The 11,074-nt window shown below is 39.4% G+C and overlaps 1 protein-coding gene across 1 annotated transcript in view; it reads right to left on the bottom strand.

Annotated features, from left to right (window-relative positions):
- Window positions 1-3,107: 3,107 nt before the first annotated feature.
- Window positions 3,108-11,074, bottom strand: part of ctnna2 (catenin (cadherin-associated protein), alpha 2) — a 215,438-nt gene continuing 207,471 nt past the window's right edge. Inside the window, exons 17-18 of the mRNA XM_086083087.1 lie at window positions 7,858-7,992; window positions 3,108-4,073 (exon numbers count right to left, since the gene is read on the bottom strand). Of these exons, the coding sequence (XP_085939213.1) occupies window positions 3,786-4,073; window positions 7,858-7,992 (423 nt within the window). The 3' untranslated portion in view covers window positions 3,108-3,785. The remainder of the gene's footprint in view (window positions 4,074-7,857; window positions 7,993-11,074) is intronic.

Below are 11,074 nucleotides of genomic sequence, written 5' to 3'. Positions count from 1 at the left end.
AAATTATTCAAACCTCATGCCATTAATATGCAGAATTGTAGCAAAGGGACTGAATAAAGCTTTTTTCCCCCCAGTTTATTATTCTTTCTTACACAACCAGGAAGCTTACGAAACAAAAGATTTTTTTTTTTTTCTAGTGCAGTCTGTCATGTTTCATTTAGAGCAGACAGATGTATGCACACGGGGATTATCGTAGTAGACAGTGTCACAGAAAGGAATTAATCCCTCCATTAACTGGACTGTGTAACAGTGTGTCCCTTGTGGCCCTGTTTCCTAAATACAGAGTACTTTGGTGATGCACGGATGCCTGACGCATGTAGTGTTTAATAGCCATTAGCAGCACAACGAGGACACAAAAACAGCTGCATTCATTCCCAGGGACTCAACCAATGAATTTCACTCAACGCATGATATATCATCCTCGTCGATATTTTTTTATTTATTTAGGATCATTGCGGTGTGAAGCGACGACCTCAAGGTGCGACAGGCTGCTTGAAGGGCACTAATTGCCAGTGGCATGGAGTTGCAGTCAGGTCTCAGACAAGCTCATTTGAGGCAGCCACTTCAAATTGTTCCTGGTTTGGGAGAGCTGCTGGCTGTGAACATTCTCGGATTTCTCACTTTGCTGACTGTAGGTGTTTTCAGCCTTTCAGCCCTCCTGTTCTTAGCCTCCATCCCTTGACAAGCCAACAGACTTAAGAGGGATCGACAAGGACTTCATTGGTCAAAATGAGATTACGGGCCTTGACATAGTCAGCAGTTGACTTTGAGACCGTGACACCAGCGCTTGCGCTGTTCATCATACGAATGGTGGGGGTAACGGACAGTGGTGTGATGAAAGTAAGACTCAAGGGCGTTGTATAAACAAAGGAGTTTAAAAAATAAAAGTGTTTGTACATTTGAATTGATTTATACAAAGTTTTCAAATTCATTCACGTGTAAATTCAGGTTTACGTTCTCATTCTCATCCGCATCCACTCGCGAGCAGCCGTCCCATTTTGTCACACCGCAACTACAACTACTTCCAGCTTCTGTGCCTAAGGATCATGGGAAATGTAGTCTTTCTAGCCTAATGCTGCAGTAAAAAGAGAAAAAAAGGTTGTATAATGGTGCGTGCATTGATGGTTTAGCACTGTTGAACTGTCAACCAAGATAGCATTTAACATTAGCTACAGTAACACAACCGCTGATCACCAGATTGGCTACATTTGTTATCAAATCTGGTCATCCTAAGCACGGAAGTGTTCAATGAATTAACAGAGTGTCCACTTGATCTTTTTTTTTTTAAGTCTCAAATTAGATTTTGCACAATTAAGGCCTTAATTATCCTTAAAAAACGACTCTTGATCCTTTAATCCACTATTCAAAAGTTAAGATGCAACAGACTCAATTAACATTACTGATTTATATGCTTTGTTCTGTTGAGTGTTGCACAAATGTGGAATTACAGTTTTTGCAGCAGCTATCACTATTATCTACTGTACATTATTGTACATTAATATTTATCTGTAATCATTGACATCAAGTCCAGAAAGTTTAGATGCCCCGACAAATGGGCAAGTGACACACACGTCTCATTGGTCCTCATTCATGGATTCTTGAGAACAAATGTGACCTTCAGTCCCTCTTCACCCTTTGTAAGAACAACTGTATGAAAAGTCTTTCACAAATATTGGTGAATCAGATTTTTGTTTAGTTTTTTTGTATGCGCTTACCGTAAGCCAGTGGTTCTTAACCTGGGTTCAATCGAACCCCAGTGATTCATTGAGTCAGTTTTAGGGGTTTGGCAGGAGGTCAAGACACAAACCCAACTCAAATGATTTATGATGATATGTCCACTTGGCCATCATTGGCTGCAGGTGATCACGCGACATTGCTTGGCCTATCTGTGCTGCAGGGAATTTGGTGCGCTCAGCATTCAACTTGTGGCTGTTGTGATGGTACGTCGTGTGATTTCTTTATTATTGTAATCCCTTCATATTGACTATGTTGAGCATAAAAAGAAACTGGTCGGACGAATATGCGCAATATAAATTCACATATACTACGGAAAGTATGGCGTTCCACAGGGTTCAATTCTGGGGCCTCTGCTGTTTTCATTCTATCTGCTCCCCCTGGTTTCCATCTTAAGAAAACAGAGATGATTGTCAATGTGCACTATAGAATCGAGTGATGGGAGACAGCGTCCTAACTGCATGATTTACAATGCAAAGTTGAGCAATTCTAGTCCAACATATCTAGCTATCTCGGAAAACTAAAGGACAACTTTAGGATGCATGGAGATGGGGAATACAAGTACACAATACTTTCTGTATTCAAGATGAAGACAGCTAGATTCGATAAACCCATTCGATATACCTTTGTCTTGAATTTGAAAGAAAAAAAAAAAACAATACCACATTATATTTTTCAATAAAGAAGGGTTCAGTGAATGTGCATAGAAAACTGGTGGGGTTCAGTACCTCCAACAAGGTTAAAGAACCATTGCCCTAACCACTTCCCACGAGCCTAATGAGGGCAGTATAGAAAATGGATTGCTACCCAAACTACTTTGGAAAATAAACTTGCAGATTTTTTTGCTACAAACTCATGTGATATTCATGTTGCTTGTGACATGTCCGTTTGAACAACTTGTCCAATTTGGTCCTTTCCATTCCAAAGTGAGTGTAAGATAACACTAAAGTTCGGATTGCAACTTTCAGTATTTCTTCACCCGATCTTTCCTGTTAATTATTTTTCCTGTGGGGGTGAAAAAGTCAATTTGAAGTGTATAACAGAGAAAACCCGTCTCGACACGCTGAAGTGAGTTTATAAAGCAGCCAGTGCTGGTCAGTAGCTCAGTAACACACTTTAACCTGAGAATTAGTCTATCCCGCTGAGGCCAACTCCAGTTTAAACACTCTTGTCTCTGGATTTAATAGCCGCTAGCAACGTCATGTGCTTATTCTTGGATTTGCAAAACACAAAAACTCAAAATAGATGTAGAAAAGGAATAATTGTACCCATTTGCAGTGAAGTGTGCACCGCAGCAACATACAGCAAGCCGGGTGACACAGATTGGAAGTGTTGTGTCCTGCAAACGCGACACTAATAAATAAACATGAACCTTTTGAGGGCCAAGTTAGGGCGATTTATTAGAGATAAAGGGAGCATGTATGCACGGATGTTCAGAGCAAACCACAACTAGTCAAACCACTCGGTTTATATTTATACGCTACACAACTTTCAGTCAAGGTTATCATAGTTAGTGATGTCATCATTAAATATCTTTAAAAAAAAAAAGGCAACACAATATGGATGCTTTGGATAAAACACTGTATCGGAACAAGGATACTACTTGGATGCTGACACTTGTGGGTATCTACTACTGGTTACATTTTATTTTGAAAAAACAAGAAAAAAGAGGTATAGCAACCCCAAGAGTCTCTTCTCTACAGCACAATCCAGAATTTTCATTCAAACATTTTAAATGTGTATACAAGCAGCCAGTCGGCACCGTGTTAATAATAAGACTACAATATCAACCGCCATCGTTTATTTTTTTTTTAAAACCTCTTCCTGATATGTATTTTTAATAAGTTCCATATTTTCGTCACAGTTTGGCTCTCACATGTTAAGCTACGATAAGATAAATAGTGTTACTCGTGTTTGTGTGTGCTGGCTGTTCGAGAGCCACAGTCTTCACAGGGGCCCGAGTGCGGCAGTTGAAAATTGTACTGTCATTCTCCTGAGTACACACGCAGGGAAAACAGGCGGGCTAACACAATGGAAATCTTTTCTCGCTTTTAGAAGGAGTCCATGGCCTTGAATTCGCTGAGGGCTTGGACAGGGGAGATGTGTTTCTTCTGAGAGCCTCGTCGCACGCGCGTCTGGCACTCCTCGGGCTTCTCCCTTTTCACCAGCGGCTTCTTCTCCGGAGCTTTCATGCGCCAGGACACCACGGGCGAGTTGACGGCGGCCGTGCCGTACACCTTCTGGTACTTGGTGGAAGCCACGTACGAGGCTTTGACCGTCAGCACCACGGCGTTCATCAGGTTCTTGGCGGCCTGGATGAGCGAGGTGGCGCTATCCAGCTGCGAGAGATAAAGGCTTAAGGTCAAGTCCAATGAGTCAGTTCTTGGGCGCGTCGGCTTGTTTCGCGCATGGGGAAGCATTAGCATTGCTAGGTGGGAGATCATTGCCGCCACTGTCAATTAAGCGGGATAAAACCGAGCGCTCGCTATGTGACGTCTTCCTTTCGCCGCTGCTAATGAGTGCAGGCAGGGTCAGGTGTGCTCTGTTTCCGTCTGTTTTGTTTGGCTGACATTTAAGGGTCGCCGGCCAGTGGGCCTCCTCAGACCGCATGCAGAGACGAGTCAACTGCTTAGTTTTAATGAGTGTGGATTCCAGCCGACCACCATGAAAAGGTTCAAATCTCAGCGGGATTCGTGCGTCCAGCAACAGATAAACATGTACACAAAAGTTCAAAGAAATAATGATCAGAGTGCAGGGAAACCCACAAATCAACAGATGAGAGTCTCTTCTTCCAAATAGATAACAAAGTTTAAAGTTTGGTAAGATAGTGACAAGAATTACGTATAAAATTACTGTAAAATCGAGAGCTGTCAAACGATTAATTTTTTTATCAGATTAATTACATTTTATAATTTTTATTAATCACGGTTAATCATTTAATCAAAAAGGCTTTTTTTTTTATCAACATTTTGTCCCGCCAAATTTAAGAGCACTTGTTATGTGTTCATTCTATCTGACATTTAACTGTTTTACCGCCAAAAACGTCAATTGACGTTAAGGACACGCCCACTGTATACCGCCAATAACATCAATTGACGTCAACTTTGTTTTTTTTTTCTCAATGGGCAGTGCGACGTCTTGCGCAGCGCTGCTTTGTGAATGGGGTTGTGAAAATCCCAAAACACCCCACTAACTATGGCCAGCAGATGGCAGCATTGTATCCCTTTTCAATGGGCTCCCAAATTACATGAAAACATGGCGGCTCTTAGAAAATAGAATGTTTTCAAGGATGACGTGAATGATAAAAGCGTTTGTCACATTAAATGTAATTAAAATTAATAGTGTGATTAATCTGCGTTAATACATGATTAATGCGATTATTTTTTGTGATTAGTTAATGAGCTTTAACTTTTGACAGCACTAGTAAAACCACACTAATTTTTTGGGGGTGGCGTATTATACACAGGTGTGTGTTATTCACAGGATTTTATGGTATATTTAGCGCATTTTCCGACACAACTCGTGCTTATTTTTCAAAAGAGAGACGACGGTGACCGTGGTCTTCTTGGGAGCAACATTCGTATTTCCTGCACGTTAGAGGAAAGACGGGAGGCGGGAGGTGGGTGGGGCTTTATTGGTCCTTAATATGAATTGGGCAGTAACAGCTAATACTGTACAGTAGGCGGTTGAAGGACAAAATGTCAGCACATTTTAATTTAAAACTATAGAAATTAACTTTATGTACACTGTTTATTGTGAATGTTGTTAAACATGTGATATCACGGTAAGCTATTTTAATAACTGCTGAACATTGATGGAAAAAGATTCAATATTTTAATTTCTTACCTGTAACATAATCATACCTAAACAAGTAGCTGTTTATTAAAACAATTCAATTGAACCTTTTAAAAAGTTCCAACAAATGAATATGCAACACAATTGAGGTTAGATTGTTGGTGCGGCCAACGACAAACGTTGCAGGTCTCATGAAGCTCCTTTGTTCTTTGCAACAAAATATTTGTTAATTAACCCAAAATAAGATCCAAATGAGAAAACATTAGATCACTTTTATAATTCCAGTTATATGTTATATTAATCATTAGGATGTTGTGTTTTTATTATTTTTTCATCATTTTAATCATCAGTTATATTGAAGAATTGTGTTTATGTCTTTATCATTATAATGAATAAGTAAAGATGCTGTTCAGAGGAAACAATGAGTAAAGTGTTAAAAATTTAAAGTTTGAAAGTTAGTGTTCATGAAATCCTAAATTAAAACCAAATTCCTCACGCAAGCCAATGTGGAAGCTGATCTACTGACCGGGCGCACCCAGGATTGCGTATGCCAAACTGGCAAAATTGCCCCGCAAGTCATTTAGCACATTATAGAAGGAGTATATGCAAATAGATTCATTTAGCATGTGCAAGTGTGATTTATCAAACCTGAGATCAATTGGGGCGCTTGATTTTTAATACCGTGTCTGAAAGGCATATGCAGCGACAGGGGAGAACAGATCTTTTCCGCTTGTGTAAACACTTTTGGAATTCTAGAAACCAAAATTATTGCGACATATCGTCTAATCAGCAATGCAATTTTGATGCTTCCGATTGATCTAAGGGTTAACTTGGAGGCCATATCACCAAACTCTTTTCAAATCTGTATTTCCTTGCGTAAGTGTCATTTAACTCATTTGCTCCCAAAAACGTATAAATATGTTCTATTTTAAATATTACCATATTCCCAAAGACATATTTAGAATTATTTTAAATGTTTTTTTATGCTAGAGCATACAAAAGGCTTTGATGCAGCCTCTGAACTGAAAAGAATGCTTGAATGAATGCTTGGTAGTTATTACAAAAACGGCCAGCAGGTAGCAGCAGAGTATAAGAGATCAACCAGGGCCATGTTGCAAAAAACTCTTTCCCCACCGTTTTAAACAGATTTGTGAATAATGATGAAACTTAGCTATACTCAAATGATAATTATTAGGGCTGGGAATCTTTGACTGTCTCACGATTCGATTAGATTCCGATTTTTTGGTCTGCGATTTTAGGTTAAAAAAATTTTGATTGACAATGATTTCTGCTTCAATTTATAGATATGCAAATAATTGTCATGATCCACTCCAGTCTGACTCGCTAATGCTAATTAGCGCGCTAATCGTGGCACTTTTATCACTCAAAAGAATGACTATTCATACAAAACGCTTCAGGAATGTATACAGAGAAGCATCTTAACATCCTACACTGCAAAAAACAACAACAACAACAACTTTTATTGGAATAACTTGATCATGACTTTTTGCTTCTATGTGGCTACAACTTAACAGTGTATCAGAATGAGCGGAACCACACTGCCCCTAATTTGGCCAAATCGTGTACAACATGAACAGTGCTCCCAATAAAGGCACACGCAAACAAGGGCAAGACAGTATAAAATAATTGAAATAAAATCGTTTTTGGGACATTTTAAATCGATTCTGAATCATACTAAATGAGAATCGCGATTCTAATGAAAATCTATTTTTGGGCACACCCCTAATAATTATTGCAAATCGGAAACATACAAATATACTTTTTTTTCTGATGAAAGAAGAGACTCTAATGTTTTGGTAGGTTCCATGTTTTTATAGCAACAAAACACAATATTCTGTGGAACTTGCAAAATAAGTCAAAATCAAGTAAAACAGCTGGGAGCGAAGGGGGTTGCTTCAGTGAAAATGGCTGGGAGTGAATAAGTTAAGAGCACTGTTGGAGAGAAAACTATTAGGGATTTTAGTACAGCAGGCCCAAAGTAATTAAAATGCACAATTTGCTGATACTTGCTTTAAAATTATTCTTTAGTAATAAATAGTAGACATACTAAAGCAATGCAGGCTATTTGAATCCTTAAGATGATAATAGCGTCCATGAGAAGTAAAAAGCCTAGCATGCATTTTAGCGAGTATTATGAGATGGAATTGGCTGAGAAACAAGCACACTTTGGAAGCGCCATCGCTTGGCCGTCTAACCTTCATTTTGACCTTGAACTAAATGTAGTGGGAGGACTGCAGCACAGAGTATAAAACACTGCTTAAGTGTAGCGCTGGCCCAAAGTTGACAGTGAGTAGTGGACGTACTTACCCCGGACACAATGAGCTCCCCGCCCAGGTTCTGCACTTCAGCTTTCACTTTGCTGCAGATATTGAGCTGATGACAGTACAGCGCGATTCTCTGCAGGTAGGCCAGAAGATCTTGTTTGCAAGCCGAGTCGGGACACTGGATAGTAAAAAAGAAAACCGAGTTAATAATAGTTGTGAGTTGCCGCTGGCTTCTTACACGGCAGGGACGTGTGGGATGAGATGCTTTCCAGTTCGGGCCAAACGTTCTCTGACTTCATCTGTGCAGCACAGTGTTGACATTGTGTGTAGGTAGTGCAGACAACATGCTTGAGATTGAGTTTACTGAAAACACGTCACATCAACAACTTGTAGATCTGGAAAGCACTCGGCAAGGGCTTATATTATGAAGTATGGGCGGATGTGGTTTGTGACACCAAAACAGGAAACATTTCAAACCCCATCAAGTTTCCCCTCAAGTCTAAAACATTGTCAGAATTCTCTGCAATGCCTTGTAGAAGGATTATTCCTGGATTCTCTGAAGCTCTATCATCATGGCGATCTCAATGTTGTACACGCCTTCATAACAGGTCCCCTTGATGACCCTCTTGACTTTGTGAAAAATTTAAATGAAACGCAAGGAGCCAGGTTGGGTGATTCTACTCTTGTATAGTCATGTTCTTCTCAGCCAGAAAATGTTTGATGTCCGTTATCATGGTCAAGTGGCTTCATGTTGTCCTACCAAAACTCTCACCTCTTCTCATGCTATCAATGCTAACAAAGCAAAAACCACAGGATCTTTTTGCAGACATACTGGTTGAATTTTTTTTCTAATCCACTGCGATTATAAATACTTCATATTGACATATTGATATTGTTGACTACCATTTCTGTATGCTGTATATGGTATGGTACTCAAATTTTGAGGGGGATTTTGGCTAATTTTGGAAAATTTCAGGACAAACCTGAAATGCACTGTAACCTTTTCAAGTGAACTTAATTTGAGGTTCTCAAAACTTTTGAACACAAACAAATCAGAAGCATTTTCACAGCAGTGTTTCTACTAAGTACTTTTAGGTTCAATTTCAATGTATTTATTTAGTCAAGACAGTCAAGTGCATGTTAATGAAAATCACATGAGACACATGCATGTAAACACAGCACACTGGATACTGGCTATAGCCATAGGCTAATTTCCATCTGTTGTCCCCAGGCAAATCACAGAAACAAAAACAAAACAGTGAGGAATAAAAGCACAATATACAAAACAACACATATTGATAAAAAAATAAACTGGTTAAATGTCCAAGTAATGATTACATGACTGATTTGCTTTTAGGTTGATTGTGAAACTGCACCCAAAAGCCCAATAGCTCTACATTTTTGTGAGTACTAGTATACATATTATCTGTATATTCATGGACAGTTTGCCTCATAGCTGCAGGTATACTATTTATTATTCATGTCCAGTCGACACATACACTCATATTTGATTATTTAATAGTCTTATTTTCACGTGCTGCTACTGCTCACTCGGCTGCTGTAACACAGGACTTTCCCTACTGCTTATACTACTTAGCCATACTCAACCAGTTAATGACATTTGGACTTTGTTGCTGAGAATTTTGACCTTGCTGTGAACCCGATCATGACCTTAGAATGTCACTGATGCTTTGGTCAGCAAAAAGGTAAAAGGCTAAAGAACGTACTGTGTATGGTCAATATGAAATGTACAATATTTAGTTGTGTGATTGAAAAACAATCTTTTCAGACTCAAACAAAGGATATCATGCCTCGATTTTAAAAGGGAACCGATTTATGTGTGTTTTATATTTCAAAATGTGGTTACATATTTATTTACTAGGTACTGTGTGTTTTTGTTTATGGATTGGGCAGATGGCAAATGCATATGGCTGTCAAAAAGGATTATGGCCAGAATACATTAAACACAAACTGTGTCATAAAATTGAATCTATTCGAAAGACTATGGACTTATAACCTAACAACATTTTCAACAGTTTTAAACCAGGATCGTTTTTTTCACCCTCAGAAGAAACATTTCAATTATACAAGTAATTGTTTCCACGTTTTATCCAATTGAAAGCAGCAAACAATACAGGCAAAAACAGCTTGACTCCATCATTTTGTCAATGATAATTCGTCAGTACACCACAGTGAGGGAAGTCAAGATGATGTTGATGCCCGGCAGTTTATTTCTGTGGCGGCGTGATGAAGGACAGCTTAAAAGGAAATTGGAGTTCTGCTGCAGCGAGACAAAGACAATCATAAAATACAGATTCCTGCTGATTCTGATGAACAAGAGTCTGCACCTACAAGGCTTGGTAGCGATATTACCTGCGGTTTGTCTCGCCACATTCGTCCTGTGACTATGAATAAAGATTAGCTAACAACTGGTGCAACAGCTGGCCCCCTGTCTCCGTAGCAACAATGTGTCTACAGCTTTCAAAAGTAAATACTTTTTGGCACATTTAATGAGCAGCTAAGCGGTGCACATTTGAGACCTTATTTTATCCCCTTACAATGTTTCAGCATACAGTATTGTAAACACATTTGTATCCAGCAGTCAAAACACGTCCGTCTGACTTGCTTGATTGAAAACAATAAGGTGCAATCCGGGTCCATCTGTTGGTCACTGCACTGCATGTCACCAATGCAAGTGGACTGTAACTGTTGTGACTATATTTTGGGTTGGGTCAAGCTGTCATTATGTTGTAATGGTCCTGTATTTGTCCCTTGTGATTACAATGTCAGTTGCTATGCATGATGATGTTGTCAGTTGCTATGGCCCTGTTCTGTATTTGTCCCTTGTGATACTGACTTTGCCAGTTGCTATGCATGATGATGTTGTAAAATGCTATGTATGATGATGTTGGCAGTTGCTATATATGATGATGTCAGTTGTTATGGTTCTGTCCTAGAGTTGTCCCTTGCAATGATGTCACTGTCAATTGCTATGCATGATGATGTTGTGAGCTGCTATGCAGTTGCTATGTTCCTGTATTTAGGTCCTGTATTTGGCACTCTTATTTTGTCGTATATAGACCTTTATTCTCATACGTAGATTTGAGCATGGCCTTAGCTGGAGTTGCATAGCGACACTCTTGTCTGTACGTCGAGGTTTCCCTGCATCCAGCCCACTCAAGTTTCTTAGTCAAGGTTTCTCTGTCAAGTGTTTGTTCTAGGCCACCTGAATCCAGCCTGGCTCTCTGATGTTACTTTGT

This window comes from Leptonotus elevatus, chromosome 8, assembly GCF_054856555.1.
Source record: "Leptonotus elevatus isolate MCC_2025b chromosome 8, RoL_Lele_1.0, whole genome shotgun sequence".
Classification (NCBI taxonomy): Eukaryota; Metazoa; Chordata; class Actinopteri; order Syngnathiformes; family Syngnathidae; genus Leptonotus; species Leptonotus elevatus.
This window is presented reverse-complemented; position numbering and strand designations above follow the sequence as displayed.